At 45.7% G+C, this 19371-nt stretch overlaps 3 protein-coding genes across 13 annotated transcripts in view; 2 read left to right on the forward strand and 1 right to left on the reverse strand.

Moving 5' to 3' along the window:
* Nucleotides 1-44: 44 nt before the first annotated feature.
* Rnf25 (ring finger protein 25) lies at nucleotides 45-8702 on the forward strand. The gene is made up of 10 exons (XM_004638214.2): nucleotides 45-111; nucleotides 2319-2393; nucleotides 2640-2742; nucleotides 2835-2902; nucleotides 2996-3065; nucleotides 4333-4404; nucleotides 4504-4647; nucleotides 7352-7444; nucleotides 7723-7857; nucleotides 8047-8702. Exons 1-10 carry the CDS (start codon nucleotides 71-73, stop codon nucleotides 8638-8640), a joined length of 1395 nt encoding a protein of 464 aa, XP_004638271.1. The 5' UTR covers nucleotides 45-70; the 3' UTR covers nucleotides 8641-8702.
* Nucleotides 8703-9305: 603 nt separating this feature from the next.
* Nucleotides 9306-16265, reverse strand: LOC101578679 (mitochondrial chaperone BCS1). Of its 6 annotated transcripts, none has more exons than XM_023723021.1 (9): nucleotides 13581-13690; nucleotides 12908-12993; nucleotides 11408-11776; nucleotides 11165-11304; nucleotides 10772-10966; nucleotides 10468-10531; nucleotides 10052-10221; nucleotides 9736-9853; nucleotides 9306-9614 (listed from the first exon to the last, which is right to left on the reverse strand). In XM_023723021.1, the coding sequence occupies exons 3-9, from the start codon at nucleotides 11725-11727 to the stop codon at nucleotides 9365-9367; spliced, it is 1257 nt and encodes a 418-aa protein (XP_023578789.1). In that variant the 5' UTR covers nucleotides 11728-11776; nucleotides 12908-12993; nucleotides 13581-13690; the 3' UTR covers nucleotides 9306-9364. The 6 variants fall into 6 exon arrangements, with proteins under 6 accessions (XP_023578789.1, XP_023578788.1, XP_023578791.1 ...); XM_023723020.1 differs by lacking the exon at nucleotides 13581-13690 and adding an exon at nucleotides 13220-13343; XM_023723023.1 differs by lacking the exons at nucleotides 12908-12993; nucleotides 13581-13690 and adding an exon at nucleotides 16202-16265.
* The window catches only part of Znf142 (zinc finger protein 142), a 21578-nt gene continuing 15841 nt past the window's right edge, over nucleotides 13635-19371 (forward strand). For 2 of the 6 annotated variants that reach the window (XM_023723012.1, XM_023723017.1), the window contains exons 1-4: nucleotides 13635-13717; nucleotides 14072-14149; nucleotides 14295-14384; nucleotides 15945-16240. In XM_023723012.1, the coding sequence (XP_023578780.1) occupies nucleotides 15979-16240 (262 nt within the window). In that variant the 5' untranslated portion in view covers nucleotides 13635-13717; nucleotides 14072-14149; nucleotides 14295-14384; nucleotides 15945-15978. Of the gene's footprint in view, nucleotides 13718-14071; nucleotides 14150-14294; nucleotides 14385-14592; nucleotides 14724-15166; nucleotides 15201-15452; nucleotides 15499-15944; nucleotides 16241-19371 lie in introns of those variants that run through there. The other 4 variants (XM_023723013.1, XM_023723015.1, XM_023723014.1 and 1 more) reach the window with 4 other exon arrangements.

Below are 19371 nucleotides of genomic sequence, written 5' to 3' on the forward strand. Positions count from 1 at the left end.
CACCGCCCGGCTTTGGCGTCCCCAACTTTCCAAAAGGCATTTCCGGTTCCGGCTGCCGGCGGGAGGAGACATGGCGGCGTGTGCGTCGGCACCTGCCGGGGAGGAGGACTGGTAAGTTTGAGTCTCTTGGGCTTTTTCTGGCAGCCTGAATCTGGTGCGGGGATCTAGCCGCGGCTGCAGACAGTCCGTGCAGCGGTCATGCGGGACCGAGCGGGAGGTGGCAGAGACGCTGTCACCTCTTCCTAGACGAGCTTCAGGATTGGGAACCGAAGAGTGAAGGGGCGCGGATGTGAGAAGGGTCTGGGTCTGCACCTTCTCGGCCAGTTGGGGCCACGCCTTATTGGCTTGATTACTATACCTCCCCCTTCGCCCCGCTTCCTGCCATCCTCTTATAAAGTAAATTTTCTCAGAAGCTTAAGGGATGCCAGCTGGTGAACCTCCCCGACTCCCAGAGGCGTCCTCCAGCGCCAGCCCATTTGCTCCGTAGTTCAGGCCATTTCCGACTACTTTTTCCTCAAACTTGGACTCCAAAGTCAGAGTAAAGCTGGAGAAGAAACCCTCCTAGCACCTTCGCTCAAGCATTCTTAAGACACAAAACTCTGCAACGACTGTGCGATTTGGAAATAGGAATGTGGGCTCGCTCCTCATTTTATTAGCTATATGATGCTGACCAGACCACCTAGCTTCTGTGACTCAGTGTTCTTAGCTGTGCGTGGCGTCTACCTTAGAGTACTTATGGAATACTATGGATTTGTACCATACTCAAGCCTTCTTTTTAATAACTCTGAGGATGGAGTGTCAAAAGAGGCTAGATGAGTCCCATAAAAGTAAAGTGATTTGCCAAAAATTACACAGTTACTACTCGGAACCCAGGTCTGATTCCACATCTTTTATGATAATACTAGGACCCTATCACACATCCTGTCCTGTACCTCACACCCAGGACTCAGGTCACAGATAGAATTGGCAAAGTATTGGAAAGCCTCTTGACTGAGGCTCAAGTGTTATACCTCAGTGTTAAGTTAGTTCTGGGAGCCCAGATAGTGTTGGCTTTTATTAAGACAATCTAGACTAGCAGTTTTCACTGTTTGGGACAAGTTTAAGATTCTGAGGGGACACTTTGAGGCAATGAGAGGGCAGCAGTGACTGTTATATGCAAGTTTAGTGCCAGGGTTCCGTCCCTGTGTCAAGGAAACTATTTCTCGCAGATAATAAAGCTTTGTATTTTATATTTTGAGGTTGCTACCTAGGAGTTACAAAATTTTTTTTTGAAAAAAACTATGGTATAGGTCATGTTAGAGGAGACCTGCTCTTAGTGAAGAGGGAATAGTAAATAAGCAAAGCATACATCTTTTAATTTATCATCTGTATTGAACCATGACTTAAGTTATTTATCTTCAGTATCATTACAATTGCTGTTTTTGTGCTTCTGTATTTGTGTCCTCTGATTTAAAACTTTTATTTATTTATTTGGTACAGAGTCTCGATAGGCAGCTTCAACTCATAGTTATCCTCCTGTCTTAGCCTCCCTCATGCTGGGATTATAGGTGTGTACCACCATGCCCGCTTTAGTCTGCTGAGCTATCTGGCCAGCCCTAATCCTCAGAATTGCTCCAGAGAGTAGGTAGAATCTATGTGTAGTGGATATACATGATATCTATATGTAATAGACTAACTCAGACATATAGAATTAATCCAGATTACATAGTAGCTGGTAAGTGATTGCTACATAATACTGACTCCAAGGGTGATGGCTCTTCTGGCACAACACAGCCTTTAGCCACCCAGACCTGTTCTGTTCGGGTTGCTATCTCCTTTGACAAGGTTTTAAATTAAAGTGTTGGCAGTATGTCTAGTCACTAGGCACAACATTGGGATCCATGCTTAACTGTGGTGTAGGTAAAGGCAGCAGTAGTATTGGTAACCTTGTTAGTAATAAGTAGATGCCCGATATTTGGGTTGGAGAGTTAGCCACTAAGAGATAAGCAGCTCTGGAATAAAACTTGAACAGGGATTCAGGAAACCCAGCTCTGGTCCCTGTTCTGCCCACGTTAATGTAATGCTTGCTTAGTCTTTTCATTTCTCTTGGAATCTGTTTCCTAAACTGTTGGCATAAGTGATCTCTAGAATTCTGATTCCCAACCTCCTACCTGTCTACTTGGCAACTTTAGGAAAACTTTCTGTCCTTTTTAAGGTACTTAACAAATGAGTGCTTTAAGGTAGAGTGACACTTTTCTACACAACCAGCTTTTATCAGCTTTAGCAGGCTTCTGCAGGAAGATCTGTAATGGTGAGTCAGTTTCCTCCTGTGTCTTTAGGGTCCTTCCCTCTGAAGTTGAAGTGTTAGAGTCCATCTATCTGGATGAACTACAGGTGATTAAAGGAAATGGCAGGTATGTATTCAACTAGGGTATCCAGAGGTATCCTTAGTAACAAGAGGATTCTGTGTAGAATCTGGTTTTACAACACTGCGCCCCTAGATTCAGAGAGAATGTCTCTTGTGTACACAGAGGCTATTCCTTTAATCCACTCTAAAGAAAGAAGCCAGTGCTCACTTCCTCTGCCTGTTTACCCTCCTCCTCCCCAGCCCTTGAGCCCCTGCCCAGTCATATCATGAGTCTCATTTCATGTAACTATAGATCTTCACCGTGGGAGATCTTCATCACTCTGCATCCTGCTACTGCAGAGGACCAGGATTCACAGTATGTCTGCTTTACTTTGGTGCTTCAAGTCCCAGTACAGGTGAGACTCCTGCTATACAGCAGCAAAGGGAAAAAAGAGAGTCCCTGGGGTGGATCACTTTAGCAGTAACCTGTTATTTCCTCCCTGACTAGTATCCCCATGAGGTGCCACAGATCTCTATCCGGAACCCCCGAGGCCTCTCTGATGAACAGATCCACAAGTATGTTGGGCTGTCAGAGCAAAGAAAACTTGGTATGCTACTCTGCCTGCTGAGGAAAGGGGCACACCTAATACTAGCTTTGCTTTCTTTCAGAATCTCACAGACACTGGGCCACATGGCCAAGGCAGGGCTGGGTACTGCCATGCTCTATGAACTCATTGAGGTAAGGTGTACTGGCATGGGAAATGTCTTTCCTTTGACACTACAGAAGTTGCTTGTGTTGTTTTATTTTGCTTTTCTTTCAAAGGAATCCTAACTATATCATATTTGGAGTCATTCCTTTAGTCGTTATTTAGGTAAAGCCTAAATTAATTATTGTTATTATTATTGTTATTTTTTTGGTGGCTGGCTCAGCCTGCCCTGGGGGTGGGGCTGGCACAGCATGTGGTGCCAAGGACCGAACTTCTGTCCCTGCACTTGCCTAAGCTTGCCTAAGCAGGCACTTTAGAATGCTGAGCTATCTCACCAGCCCCCTAAATTAATTTAGAAAGATAACTGTTTATGTTTCAGAAAATCTCACCAAAAGACATGTCAGTAGCTTCATCAAGTTGCCTTTTAAACAATTTTAACAGAAAAGTATAGCTTGCCTTTTTTTTTCCTGCAGTTTCATTACTTTATTGTTCTCTGGGCACTGACAACTTCAAATGGTATAAAATAGTGATTTTGCCTAGGTAGTTTTAGCCATAAATGAACATTGGAAGGCTGGCCATTGGAGCTACCTAGAAAAAGTCCTAGTTCTGTACTTAAGAGAATTTATACCATAGTTAAGGAAACGATCCGCATGAAGCAATATGTAGAGCTATAAATTAATATACACAGATAACTTTTTTTTGGTCTTTTTGAGACAGAATCTGGCTATGCAGTTCAGGCTGGCCTTGAGCTCATTTTGTAGCCCAGGCTGGTCTCAAACTCACAACAATCCCCCTGCCTCAGCCTCCCAAGTGCTCGGATTACAGGCGTGTACCACCATGCCTGACCATAGATAGCTTTTATTGTTTGAGATTAAAACAAATTATTTTTAAGCAAAATAATTAGACTAGAATGAAGGTGAGTGGCCTAGAGTCCAGGAGTGGGCATATTGGAGCACCGTAACACTCCTAGGTCAGGTCTTCACAATGTAACCTTAAACTCTGGAATTCCAGAGTATTAGCTGTTCAAATAATGTATTAAAAGTCACTATGGAGAGGAAAAACAACTTGGACTTTAAAACCAGAAAGATCAGATATGGGGAAGGGGCGGACCATGCAGAAGGATTGGTCACAAGCAGGGGAGCACTGCCAGAACGGGAATGCATATTAACTCCATAACAAGCTGGCTTGTTAGTTACAGTGCAGCCAGTCACTCTGTACACGTGGGAGGAGCAGATAGGCTTGGCTGATAGTTCCTGCCCTTGCCTCTGGGTTGAGCAGTGTTGTCTTTTCTTCTCTCAGAAAGGGAAGGAAATTCTTACAGATAACAACATCCCCCATGGCCAGTGTGTCATCTGCCTCTATGGTTTCCAGGTGGGTTTCTCAGTTGGGGCCTGGGATATGCTGGGGGCGGGCAGAGTACAGCTTGTGGGTGACCACTGATAGAGTGCCTTCCATCCATCCCTGCTCCAGGAGAAGGAAGCCTTTACCAAAACACTGTGTTACCACTATTTCCACTGCCACTGCCTTGCTCGGTATATCCAGCACATGGAGCAAGAGCTGAAAGCTCAAGGACAGGAACAAGAACAGGAACGGCACCACGCTGCCACCAAAGAGGTAAGCCTAGTCAGCCCCTGCTCTCACCTGACACTTTGAGACCTTCATGGCCATTCCCATCCTTCCACTCCAGTGGATTTTCATCTTTTTGGAGTCATACATATCTTTGAAATGAATGGAATTTCACCTTGTCCATAAAGAGTCATCTTTATATATATGTGTACAAAGGGTGATCAAAATACATGGTGAGGGACCAGCGAGAGAGCTCAGTGGACTAAAGCGCCTGCTTAGGCAAGCGCAGGGACTGCAGTTTGAGCCCCAATACCACATGCCATGCCAGCCTCGCACCCAGGGCAGCCTGAGCCGGACATAGAGTCTGAACATAGTGGCACACGCCTGCAATCCCAGTGCTGGGGAGGCTGAAAGCAGGAAGATCATCATAAGTCTGGGCTGTGTAATAATAAAAAATAAAAATACTTGTCCCATTGTTCTTGCCACTTTCTGAAGCTTTTCTGGAAGTCTTTTTGTGTCTTTAAAAGGAATAATAAAGAATACAGTGAATGTTCAATCCATGTGCCATCCAGCAGAAAGGCACACTCATAAAAAGATGATGTCATCCACTTTATTTTTGTTTTATTTATTTTTTTATGTATTTAGTACAGGGTCTACAAGGTTTTACTACACAGATCAGACTCATAGTGATCCTCCTGTTTTCAGCCTCCCAAGCTCTGGGATTACAGGCTTACGTTACCATGCCTGCCCAGTCTCAATCGCTGTTTCAGCACGCCCTGGGGACGAGGCCAGCACTGCAAACCGGGATCGAACCCGGTCGCTGAACCTGCCTAAGCAGGCACTTTAGTCCACTGAGCTACCTGGCTGGTCCCTTATTTATTTATTTATTTATTTATTTATTTTTATTTTTTTATTTATTTATGGGGGGCGGCTCAGCCCACCAGGGGGCGAGGCGGGCTGGCATGTGGTGCTGGGGGATTGAACCGTGGTCCCTGTGTTTTGCTAAGCTTGTTCCAAGTAGGTGCTTTAGACCACTGAGCCATCTCACCAGCCCTATTTATTTATTTTTGAGGCAGGGTTTCACTTCTAGTTCAAGCTGCCCTTAAATGCACAGTGATTCTCCTGCCTCAGCATCCTGAGTGCTGGGATTACAGCATGCACTGCCACACTCAGTCTCATCTCTTATTCACCATTGTCTGGCACTGTGTGACTTCTGGCTCTTCCCCAAAATAAAAATGACCATGAAAAGTAAACACCTTGGGTCAATTCAGCACATTGAGGCAGCCATGATAGCAACTAAAGACATTTGTAAAAGAGGACCTCCAGAACTCCAGTAAGTGGCAAAAGGACTCCTTGCTTCCAGTAATCCAGACCTAAGGGCCAAGGCCTAAATTGATGAGGATGATCTTACATATGTTAGGCGGGCTCCTTACACTTTTCAAGTTGACTTATGTTCATGCCAATTTAATGGTGAGCTGTACCACAATGTGGCACCTGGTCAGAATGAAGTAATAGCCTCTGTGAATGATCTGCAGCTCTAGCCCAGTGAGCCTACTGTGGGCCATGGCTATCCTGTCTCCACAATTGACTTCTTTGACTTTGTCTTTTAATTTTCTGTGGCATGAAGTTAGTTGAAATGAACAATTTCAACTTCATTGAAATTAGAATCACATATGATTTGGTTCATTTAGATTTTTGTGTGCACATCACTGTGATATATATTTAAAACTAATTTCCAACGAGCTTTGTGATAAAAAGAAGAGAATAGCTGTAAATGGAAAAGGGAAATGAGACAGATGTACTCCATGTCAGGTGAAATTGAATACCCAGGAATCTATCCAAGACGTCATGTCAAGGCAGTTGTCCCTATTAGACCATACAAATTTTACTTTTTCCTGTTACATGGAGGAATTAAACTATAAATTCTGGACTGCGAAGTGACCTTACCAACCCTCATGATCAGGGTGCTTAAAGATTTCATTTCTTTTTTTAAATTTTATTTTATTGAGAAACAAATATCAATGAGACAGTTTCAAAACTGATTAATAGGACAGTCTCAATAATTAATACATTGTACGTTGTTATCTTCTTAGTGGTTATTCGTAGTATAAGATGCAGACAGAATGATTTCATTTCTTAGATGCTGGACAAATGCCCATGGGGATCATCTTTGACCATTTCAGCATGACCTTCTAAATTGAAAACCTTGTGGTGGTGCATTCCTGCAATCCAGCAATGGGAAGGCTGAGGCAGGATTGTTGGAAGTTCAAGACCAGTCTGGGCTACCAAGTGAGCTCAAGGCCAGTCTGAACTGCATAGCAAGACCCTGTCTCAAAGAGACAGAAAAAAAAAAAAAAGGAAAAATTGATCTTCCAGCCATATTTATAAAGTCTTTGGGTGGAAAAAAGGCTTTCTGCAGAATTTAAATTTGTGGGAAGTGCAATTTGAAACAGTCTTGCAGTTTAAAAAAAGTGGCAAGAATAATTGGTATTGGAGCAGCAGGGAATATTTCAAGTGCAATTAATGACATTGTCTCTTACTATTTTTTTCTATTTACACATTCCCTTTATCTTTTAATCATATCACACACCTATGGCATGACACTTCCAAGGGTCCCCAGACTTCTCACTTGGTAGCTCCTCCTCTGTCCTACCTCACTGCTGAGCAGATAAGCCTGCGCCCTTCAGTCCCAGTGCTCTGCAAATCAGGATGGCTGCCAGGGAGCAGGGTGTGATTTCTCCTGTTGTTTTAGGAGGCAGTTGGTGTGCATTGTCCAGTGTGCAGAGAGCCCCTCGTGTATGATCTTGAGTCACTGAAAGCAGCCCCTGAACCCGAACAGCCCATGGTAAGGGAACTCCCTTCTCATCTGAGCCAGGATTAATGGCGTTCTCCAAGGCGGGAGGAATGGCATCTTGTCTCCACTGAATGGGATCTCTAGCATTGGGCTTGACCTGCCTAGGACCTTTCCACCAAGCCACAGCCCCACTGGGGCCGACTGTTAAGGCATAAAACCAAGCACCTTGTGCAGCTCTCCTAAGGCACTTCTGGAAAAGTAGAGGTTCAAGTCTGCCACCTTCTCCTGTTTGTTTTTTCCTGCCTGCCATTCTGTTTCCTTCCCTCCAGGAGCTCTATCAACCGAGTGCAGAAAGCTTGCGCCAGCAGGAAGAGCTCAAGCAGCTCTACCAGAGGCAGCAGGAGAGGGGTGGCATCATTGACCTTGAAGCTGAGCGGAAGCGGTATTTCATCAGCCTTCAGCAGGTGAGGAAAGTTTCTCACTTACCCTTAACACCAGTAACCCTCCTACAAATGCCACTCTGCCATAGACATTAGATGCACCTTGTTCTACGCAGGTTATAGGCTAATGGTGTTTGGCTGGTAGTAAGAGAGGGGCCTGCACTTTCTGTCTTTGAGGATCTTTATCTCCCTCGGTATATCTCTTCTCTCTAGGCATCTGCCTCCCTGGAACCTGAGGCAGCGGTAGATGTCTCCAGAGGAGCCCACCCACCACCTGATGCCCTTGCCACAGAACAGTCTACTTCACCAGCTGCCCAGCCCACGCTGCCAGCTCCTTTGCCTGTGGCTACCCAGTATATGTGTGAGAAGATTCCAGGGACTGAGCCAAATGAGCAGAACTTGGGTGAGACTAAGAAAACCATGCTAGATCCCCCTCAGGCCAATCAAGGGTCCTGGCAACAGCCCAATCGGAGGTACCTGAAGGGAGGGGAGTTCTCTGCCACCAGAGGTGCCAGTGATACCCGAGAACTGCCAGTTTCAGAGAGGTCTGTCAAGGAGCCTGTCAACCTGAATCTGGAACCCCAAAATCAAGAGGTTGAAGGTCTTCCCCAAGAAAAAGGACCTGGCAGCAGGCAGGGCCCTCCACCCCGAAGGACTCGCGACTGTGCTCGACGGGGGCGCTCCAAAGGCCGGACACCAGGTTCTTCTTACCCCCGCCTTCCTCGGGGCCAGGGAGCATACCGGCCTGGCGCTCGGCCTGCTACTCGGAAGGACCCCCTAGGTCTGGAGCCTGAGGATGGTTCCTAGCAGTACTGTAGGGGGGAAAGGGAATTGGGGCTGGGAGGGGAACAATAAAGACATTTGGCCTTGTTTGCCTTTCTTTTGCTTAGCAGTTCCTTGTGAAGTATGCCTCTGTGTGTTAGCACGATTGGGATATTGCAGAGTGGCCCCCACCTTCATCCTTTAATCTGTTCTCCCAAGAGAGCAAGGCCAAAAGGGTTTTGACTTCCAGTAGAGTAATGAGTTTCTGGGTAAACTGATGGAGGTTGACAGCTCAGCATAGTCCTAAAGGGGCAAAAATAACCCAACCCACTGGGTGTACCCTCACATGTACACATTTTTGGTGATACTGGGGACTGAACCTTTTTGCAGTAAGCCACATTCCTGACCCGCGACTTGCAAACCCCCAGCTTTTTTGAGAAAGTGTTCCACTGCTGGTCTTGAACTTGACTCAACCTCTCAGGGTACTGTAATGATAGGCATGAACCACCACACCTGCCTGCATATTTCTTATTTAGATGCCCTTAGGTGGAAACATATATTTTCCCCTTTTTTCTAAGATCTCTTCTTCTGTCGTGGGCCATCCCTTATCATCCGTACATATGGTAGCATGACTGACCCTTGTTGGCATCTGTAATGCAGCCCCTGCAAACACAGCACAGCCAGGAAAGAAGGGAAGTCTGAGACCAGAACAGAGTGGCAAGTATTTATTGATTTCTTAAGAAAAGAGAGCTGAGTGTGGCCTGGCCAATCACCTCAGAGACTCAACATTATGAATTGCCCCTGCAGGGTCATTTTTATACAGCATGAAATAGCCCTGTACCTGGGCAGGACTAATCTGGGTTGTAGCTTGAAGGACATGTTCTGCAAAAGTCTCAGCCAAGGAAGGTGTTTGGCCTGGATAGAACCTCTGGAACATCTGCATCAGCTGCCAGTGTGAGCAGTAGCCCACATACTCCTTAAGATCTACTCGTCCGGGGCGTATGAGGGCAGGGTCCAGCCTCAGAGGAAAAGCAGAGTTATAAGCAACAGTCCTAATGGAACCCCCTGCAAAGGATAGTCACTTCTATCTCCTGGTTCTCCCAAGATACAAATCATCTGGAGTCTTGTCTCGCTCCTTACCTGTCAACATGGTTTGTGGTCATAAACACAATGCGTGCCTCAGTAGAAGCCACACCATCTAAAGCATTAAGCAGCCCACTGAAGGTGAGACGACCTAGACCTTGGTATTTCACAGGGTCTGGGGAGAGACAGATAGGGAAGCTAAATGGTCACAGCACCACTCAGAATAAACATACCCACCATGGTTCCCTACTCCACAGTACCTTGTACTGCCAACCCAAGTACCCTCCATCAGCCTTCTGGATTTTTATTTTCTTATACTGTGCCTCACTGTCCTCATTTAAAACCATTCCCCATCCCCAGCACTTTCACTTACTCTCTGCAGCCAAGTCTCGGCTGAGAAAAGCAGCATCCACATCCTCCAGGAGCACCAGGCTCTGCTGTGGGGCCACACTCAGCAGGTGGTTGAGCCGGTCGTCAGATAGGCTAGAGTCCGTGAGACTCAGCAGGCAGATGCTGTATTCCAGTTCTCCAGCCAGGGCTGTGCTATAGGCCATGGTATGGCAGAAGGTAACAGGCAACCTGGGGACTCTTCCTTGGGTCCAACTGCTTTTTGCCCCAGTCCTAGGAGTTGTCTCAAAGGGCCTGTCTCTTTCACAACCCATGCAAAGTTCTTTCTCATGTTTATCTTGCTTCATGGTCCCTAGATTAATTTCCCTCTCCAACCCCATCAGCTCACTTTTACCACAAAGGCTAAGTTTCACAGGGCTAAGAGAAATTGTGACTACTCACATAAAACTGCTCTTTCCACAACCAGGGGGCCCATAAAGCAGATAGCCACGTCTGTAGGGAATACCTACGGATATAGCCAGGAAAAACAAGACCTAAGAAAAGTGAATCATTACTCTGCTCCCAGTGTCCACATTCATCCCCAGCCCTGTCCCATACTGGCCTGGTGATTTCTGAAATTGTCTGCATAGGCAACTTTTCTTTTCCCTTCACCAGAAGTGTCTGGGACTTGAGCCAGAGACTACCCCCTCTCTGCTGAAACAAAGTGGTCGCAAACAGCCTAACCCTGACACTAACTAGTTCTCACCTCTGTCGATGTACCATTTAGGGTTATCAATGAATTCCCGGATGTCTCTGACAATTCGATCAGCCACACCCTGCTGTAGAACCACAGAACTCAGGGGCCGCCGTCGGCGTGGATAGCCAAAGGAGCGCCATTCAGAGCCCACAGCTGTGTACATCACTGTCTTCCCTTCCTCCTGTTGCAAGGCTAGCTCTCGAGCTGGGAGGGCAGAGATAAGACAAAGTCAGTAATTCTCTTTACCACTGTTGATTCTTCACCAAAATGGCCTCCTCCTGGTCCCCTGCTCAGATGGGCGCCAATCCTCTTAGCCCTCCTCTCCAAACTACCCTTGCTCTGATGTCCAGTGCCTCCATCCCTGCATCCCCCCCCATAAAGTCCTCCTATGCTATCCCACACCTTCCTCAAGGATGTTGAAGAAAATCTTGCGGTCAGTGCCCAGGGCTGTGAAGGTAACAGATTCCCAAGGAGTACCCGTCTGCAAATCTATCATCTGCATCTCTCGGCTTCGTTCTACCCGGATCCACTTTCCCTGATACCTGAATAAGAATGGCCAAGCAGGTAAGTGAAGGAGAATGTGACAAACCTAGGCTTCTATATTCTCCTTTTCTACTCAGAGCCCTCCCTGGCTCCCAACCTTACCAGATGAAATGGTTCCCAGGGCTGGGAACAAACTCAAACTTGGTAGAGATGCGGCCACTCTCATGCTGAAGGTATGAAGTCTCGACACTGAGGTGCTGAGTACGGGAACTGTGTCGGGTGAGCCAGCTAAGCAACCAACCATAGCTCCTGTCTCGAGCAGGCACTTCCAGTGTAATCATGTAATGCCGCCGAAATGCCACCAGTCCCAGTTGAGCACCCTTCCGGGCCAGGGCTAAGGCTGTGCCCACACCCACAAGCCCAAATCCAGCCCCAAAATAGGGATTGTCCTTCAGGGCTAGAAAAAAGTCTGAAAGTGGCATCTTGAAAGGGAAACACCAAAGCCTACAGGCTGTGAGGCATTATCTAAACCTAGGGGTGGAGAGCAGTAGAGATGGACAAAACACAAGTTTAGTTTAGAAACTAGAACCCACCATGTCCCTAGCTTTTGTCCTACTCCCTCCTGCAGAAGCAGGAAGGTCAGCACTACTCTGTGCTTTAATATTCTCTTTGTGGAGGGCAAAGCTGGTGTTAGAATACAAGGGCCAACATCTCAGGCCCTTCATTCCATTTTGCCTTTCATCAGCTTACTCTATCTGTTTCCTAGAGGAATGTGTTTGAAGATTCTTTAGATCCAAGGCAGCAATGTAACTGGCTTCACAAAAGGGTAACAGAATCTGTGTGGAGCCTGGAACCTACTGAGATAGTGAAAGGCCCACTGCCTAGAGTTAGCAAGGGCAGCTCTTCCCTGGATCTGTAGGTGATCACATGTCCTTCAAATATCCTGTCCTTTACACACCTAATTCCTACTGTCCTGTTTACAGTAAGTCCTGGACTTATAAATATTCAAGTTGCAAACTTACAGATATGAACAAACCTCACATTAGGAACATTCAGATGTAAACAAATCCCAGAGGTAGCACGTGTGTCTGCTGGACATAGTTACACTTGAGCTGCTGTGTGCTTACTGTGCAGTGACTGTGTACCCTAGTACAGTGCCTAATCAGAGCTTGGGCTGTCTGGAAGCAAGAGGAAAAGCAGTGGTGTTGTGGAGGGGTCTGCTAGGAAGCACAAAGCAATGTACATTGTATATTTGTGTCAAAGCTGTATAAGACTCACTTCGTCAGACTTAGGAACCAAGCTGACTTATGAATGTTCCCCAGGAACAGAATTTATTCCTAAACCAGGGACTTACTATATGTTCATTGCCTTCCACCTAAACGGTCTTTAAATTTTTATTGGCATGGCATTTTAATGAGTCCAGCTCTTGCATCACATCACTAAACAGCTATACAGAGATTTAAAGTTTGCTTCATGAGAATTGGCTTCAATTTATATTACTCCCTTTTCCAATGCTTTCAATGTCTGGCTCCCTACAGAACCTGACCGATATATACAAACTCAGCCTGGTACTTGAGGACCTCCATAAGAAGGCATTGAACTGTTTTTCATGGCTTAGCTCCTAATGATGCCCCCCCAACAAATATGCAAAACATCTCCCACCTCCTCGCTCCTGCTGCTCTCTTGGCTCGGAATCCCCGTTCTTTATTCTTTCCATTCTGCCCATCTATTTCTCCATAAAGCCGTTCCTAAATTCAACCCCAAAAGACGTGGTAGGTCCAATTGTAAAAAAATAATAATAAAAAATAAAAGACCCTGAGAGATAGCCAAACTGTTTCTAGCGCATCTCTCCGACAGCCCTCCTTACCCACCCGTGCCATTCCGCCAGCCGGGTGCCCGACACGAAGGGCTGTGAATTGACAGCAGGGACCTCTGCTGAGGTTTGGAGAGCTGGGATCCAAAATTCCAAAATACCTATGCATCGAAGGGTACAGACAAAGCTCTTCTCTTCCTCAATCCTTTCCAGACACCCAGAAGGCCCTTCCGAACAGCGGCTCACGGTTCCGAGAACGTGGTTTGGAGTACTTGGTCACCCCACCCCCTTACCGCCAAGGCTCTCTGGCCCTAGGACTCGATGGTCTCACCCCTCGGCCCTAGAGTGTAGCTCCGCTCGTCCCGCCCCCTAAATCTCCCAGCTACTTCCTGCCACGCCCACCGAAACGACTGTGCCTCTCTGTCCCACAACTCTCGATGGTCCTCCTTGCGCTCCAGGGTTACGGGAGCGACAAGGACGACCGAGGGAAGGAAAGAAACCATAGAATACCCACTGGCCTACCAGGGAAGTGTGGCTCCACGTGCCGGATGTTCTAGAGGGGGACGGGCCCGGGGCGGTCACACAAAAGGAGCCCTGGGAGGCCGCTCCAGCCGCTGTCTACCATAGAGATGCGGCTCCCGCTGGCCCTGTCTCCTGAGGTGAGTGAGCCGCCACGGGGCGTGAACTGGGAGGAAGTGGAGGTGGAGCGAGCTGGAGGCAAAAGTTCCTCGAGCCCAGGATGAGGGTGGGCCTGGGCGGCGGGAACCAGTGGGAGGAGGTGCTCTGGGGAGCGCTCCTGTGAGCGGGCCCCGGCGTCTGTCAGCAGCAGCCCGCGCCTTAGACACGATACAGCGCTGGACCCCGCCCGGGTCCCTGCTGCCTCTCCTCAGGACCGCAGTCATGACGACGCGTGGTCCCCCCAAGGCTTGCAGGCTACAAAATGCCGTTCCCCTTCGCTGGCTTTCTTGATCCAGCCTGACAATGTGGACACTGACATCGCCTCCACTTTACAGATAGGAAAGCTGAGGCCCAGAGAAGCGTGGCGGCTGCATCTGTCCGAAGCCACACGGTGAATCAGAGCTCAGAGGCAGGTGGTAACCCGGGAGCCTGGGGTAGTTTCCCTGGCCTTCCCTCTCCCTTGCTTTTATCCTTCCCCTTCCTTATTGCCCTTGCTTCAAAGATAGGCACATTTCTTCCTATGCCCACTTTGCTGCTACCTCTCTCGCTTTCTCGCAGGTGAAGGTTCTCAGTCTACAGGGCGCTGCGTTCCTCTTGGCTCTCACCTCCTAGAAGCTAGAAGATTGCCCAGAGCAGCGATAACAAGCAGTAAGTGGAGGCTTACCCCCTCAGCCACAGAAATATATATCCTGCTTCCTGAATACACTATTTTTTTGTTGTTTAGTTTTGTTTTTGGATTTTTGTTGGTTTGGTTTGTTATTTTAGAGACAGGGTCTTGCTATGTAGTTCAGGCTGGCCTTGAACTGACTGTGTGGCTCAGGCTGGCTTCTAATTCATGGCTGTCCTCCTGCCTCAGCCTTGTGAATACGGGGATTACATATATGCACCAACAAGACACCCAACTGATCAGCTGTTTTGACTAGAAACATTTTGGAGAATAAGGAACATCTGTTCATACCTTAAATTTCTGTGACTCAGTTTCATGAGGTAATTATTGTTCAAATTAATTGCAAAATTTTTTCAGCTTAAACATTTTAACCAGGTATAGCTGGACATGCCATTCATTTCTCACATATGTTTCGGTTTGAGGCCTTAATGGCAGATTTCTTCAGATGTGATGACTTATGTCTGAGGAACTACATATAATTCAGTTGTACTTTGTACCTGGGTACCAGATGCCTAATATCACCCGGATGCAGCTCAGTGTTTACTAATCGTTCATCAGAATTCTGTGTTCATGGAAGTGATAACGTCAGGTTAAATACTCAAAAAGCTCCACATTTAGGTGGCAGACTAAGAGGTAAACAGTAGTGCAGTGTGACACACTGGGGCTGAGGCTGTGATACAGCCACCAGGACCCTGCAAAAAAGAAAGTTGAGTATTAGGAAGCCTTCATTATGGAAATGACTTTTTTTTTTTTTTTTTTGCAGTACCAGGGATTGAACCTGCCTGATTGTCAGGCAGGTGCTTATTCTTCTGAGCTATCTCCCTGGCCCATGGAAATGGCATTTGTGCTGCTTCTTACAGTTAGGAGTTGGTTGCCAGACAAGAGAGAGAAGGGGAAAAGGCACATTAAGCTGCAAGAGGTAGAAGGGGGCAAGGGTGTACAACTAAAGGAGGATGGTGGGTCTGGAGCATGACAAATCATGTGGTTCCAGGATCTCAGGGGAGAGACAGAATTATATCCGGAAACCTCAGTGGAAGTCAGGTGGCAATAGAATGGCCTTTTCCCAACACTGAGGAATAGGGAGATCACCAAGTAGTAAGGAGACCTTTGAGATCTTTTGACCCTACAGAATTTTGTTGCAGATAAAAAAATTGAAAGGCCAGCTATGGTACACTTACAAGAGGCAAGAGGATTGCCATGAACTGAAGCAAGGACTGCTTGGGCTACATAGTGAGACATTGTCTCAAAAAAACAAGCTGGGCATGGTGACACACACAGCATTCAGGAGGCTGAGGCAGGAGGACTGTTGTGGGTTTGAGACCAGCCTGGTCTACAAAATGATTTGACTAGGGCTATTTAGTAGCAAAAAATAATCTACAGTCATTAATATGTTAGCTTAAAATTATTGGCTCTCTCCTAATATTAACCCTTTTTAAACTTTATTCTCATTTATTCTCTTTGTTCTGAACATTCTGTAGGTAGGTACTGAGCTATGTATATATACTAAACATATTTTGTCTTTATTCTCCTTGGCTTGTCAGCATTTAAGAGGCCACAGCACACTGGTCAGTGGTGATGGCAGACACTGCACTGGATTCACAGCCAGTCAACAGCACTGGAGAAATGGATGGACTGTGTCCCGAGCTATTGCTGATTCCCCCAGCTCTTTCTAACCGCGGAATCCTGGGGCCCATCCCAAATACCTGTCCTGGGGACACTGAGCCAGGCTGCCTGCTGGTAGAGGCCACAGCTACTGAAGAAGGCCCAGGAAACATGGAGATTATAGTAGAAACAGTACCTGGAACCCTGTCCTCAGGAGCTTCTGAAGAGAGCTCAGGTATGTAGTTTTCTAGCAGGCTAGTGGGACAAGCAACCCTAAGGCTTTATGTGTGCTATTTTTGAACCTTCTGTATGAATGTGATGAGAACATGAGCTAACGTGCTATTTTTGTACTTTGAGATGTTGTAATTGGGTTTGCAGTTGGTGCCTGTTGATGGAAGGCTGGCAAAGTAGTGCATAACCTTATACCAAGCATTTGACAAAGCCTGTCCTACAAGGGCTTCATGTCCACTAGGCAGCATCCAGAAGAAGTACACCATTCTGATACATCTGCCCAACTCTGGCTTTTCCTTACTCTTACAATTCTTGGAAAGTCTTGTCCCCCACATTGACCGTACCACAAAGGAATGGCAACCAGGAGTTGGGCAGAAGGCCCAGCCTGTCTCTACCACTGGGGTCTTGGCAGAGCTTTACAGAGGTAATTGATCTTTCCCTGCCCTAGTTTCATGTATATTTCACTCATCCAAAGCATGCTGTTAGGGGGCTGGGGATTTAGCTCAGCATAGAACACTTGCCTAGCAAGCTGAAAGCACTGGGCTCGGTCCTCAGCACCAAAACCAAAACATAAACTTCTAAAATGTACGCTATTAGGAAGACTTGAGTATTTATACTTATCCTTTTTTTTTTTTTTTAATGGAACCGGGGATTGAACTCAGGCCCTTGTACTTGCCAGGCAAGCACTTATTCTACTGAGCCAGCTCCCCAGCCCCCAACTTATTCTAATAGAAAAAAATCTATCCTTTCTACTTCCTGTATCTTCTTCTTAGGAAGCTTCCTTGTTTTTTTGACTGCCATCCTCCAGCTACAGCTGTCACTACTTCCCCTGACAGTGTAATATGGTGACATTTTGGGGGGAAATTAGCCAATTTGACCATTTAATATGTTTAAACTAATGTGTGATGAATAAGGTGGGGAAAGCCTAGGAAAAAACGTTTTTATCCTCTTAACAGTTTATAGCAAGTGTCATTCAGGGACTACATTTGTTTATGTACTGACATCCTGTGTGTTGCTCAAGCAGGTACCATTTCAGCCAGTTCTTCTATTGAATAAATTTGGTGAAATATAATTTCCTATTATGCTGTGTTATAAAAATTAATGGAAAAAATATACAAGTTTGATCTTCTTTATTTAATTGAACTGGTAAGAAGTTAATATATAAGGAAGAGCTAATTTTAAAACTCAAAGAGCTCCTCAATAAGAAAAACATACCTTGTGAGGGGTGCGTGTGTGTGTGTGTGTGTGTGTGCATGCGTGCGTGTGTGCATGTGCATGTAGACAAGTTCTCACTGTGTAATTTAGGCTGGCCTTAAATTCATTTTGTAGTCCAGGCTGACTCAAACCTGCCACAAATCCTGCCTCAGCTTTACAAGTGCTGGCTTAAAGGCATGCACCACCACACCTGGCTGAAAAACAAATGTTTTTAAAATTATTGTTGCTAGGACTGGCAATATAGCTCAGCGGACTAAGCACTTGCTTAGGTAAATGCAGGGCCCAGGGTTTGATCCCTGGCTCTATATGCCATGCCAGCAACTGAGCCAGTGATGGAGTCCAGGCATGGTGGCGTGCGCCTATAGTCCCAGCACTAGGGAGGCAGAAATCAGGAGAATCACTACGAGTCTGGACTGTGTAATGAGACCCTGCACATACAAAAAATTCCTGTTGTTGTTTATTTGTTTTCTTGAGATAAGGTATGGCTATCTAACTCAGGCTGGCCTCAAATTCTCAGCAGTCCTCTTGCTTCAGCCTCCCGAGTGCTGAAATTATAAACTTACACCACCCTACCCAGCTAGTTTTTGTTTTAAATGGGGGGAATATGCATGTAATTCATTAAAAAATAAATATAGTCAGTAACCATATGGAAGTTTGCATAATCTTACAAAAATAAATTCTAATTAAGCATAGCCACACGATACATTTTTTTCAGCTTTGGCAAAAATTAAATACTTAAAACATAATACCTAGTGTTGATGAGTCTGTGAGGAAATATACTGTCTTATAGCTTGTGAACACTGTATAATAATCTGTTTATTTTTTAATTTTTTTTAACATAATCTTTTGAAAGTCAGTTTAAGCTAGGTTTGGTCATACACAGCTGTAATTCCAGTACTCCGGACGCTAAGGCAAGAAGATCATCACAAGTTCCAAGCTAGTCTGGGCTACATAATGAGTTCAAGGCCATCCTGAACTACTCAGCGGGACCCTGTCTCAAGCTCCCACCACCCAAAAAAAAAAAAGAAAGAAAGAAATTCAGTTTAATTACATAGCCAATTTTATAGTGTGTATACTCTGACCCAGAAATTTCACTTTGGGGATCTGTCTTAGAGAAAGATACATCAATTAGAACAAAATTTCATTTTGATTGACTGCTTTCTTTCTTTCTTCTAGGAATAAACTCAGGACCTTGCACTTACTAGGCAGGTTCTATGCCACTGAGTTACATCCCTGGCCCATTTTAATTTATTGTTGTTTTTCTGTCTTGTTTTTGAAGAGTCTTGCTATGTAGCCCAGGCTGGGTTGAACTCTCCCTGATCCTCCTGCCTCAGTCTCCTGTGAGTGCTAGGATTAGAGACGTATGCCACCACACTCAGCCCATTTTGGTTTATTAATGTTCTGAAATGCTATGAACTAAACAAAAAAAAAAAAAAAAGATTATCTATGCACTCATGAGTAAATATATCTTTGATATATAGCAAGTGAAAAAGAAAGGGGAAAAAAAAAAAAAAAAAAAAAAAAAAGATTATCTATGCACTCATGAGTAAATATATCTTTGATATATAGCAAGTGAAAAAGAAAGGGGAAAAAAAAGCAAATTGGCAGAACAATGACCCCAAAAAAAGCCAGACACGGGAGGCTGAAACAGGAGGATTGTTTGAGTACAGAGGGCCATCTGTACAACGTAACAATTCCCTGGTTCAAAAAAAAAAAAAGAAAAGAAAAGCAACAGGGGAGATAGCTAAGTAGAATAAGCACTTGACTGGCAAGCACAAGGGGCAAGGGCCTGAGTTCAATCCCCCGTTCTGCCAAAAAAAAAGAGAGAGAGAGAGGGAGGAAAGGAAAGGGAATCAAGAAATCTGCAAGGTGCAGACCAGACTGTTTTATTGAGAGTGGCTGTATACACTTCTTTTTTTT

Source organism: Octodon degus, unplaced genomic scaffold (genome assembly GCF_000260255.1).
Source record: "Octodon degus isolate 3935 unplaced genomic scaffold, OctDeg1.0 scaffold00096, whole genome shotgun sequence".
In the NCBI taxonomy this organism is placed as follows: Eukaryota; Metazoa; Chordata; class Mammalia; order Rodentia; family Octodontidae; genus Octodon; species Octodon degus.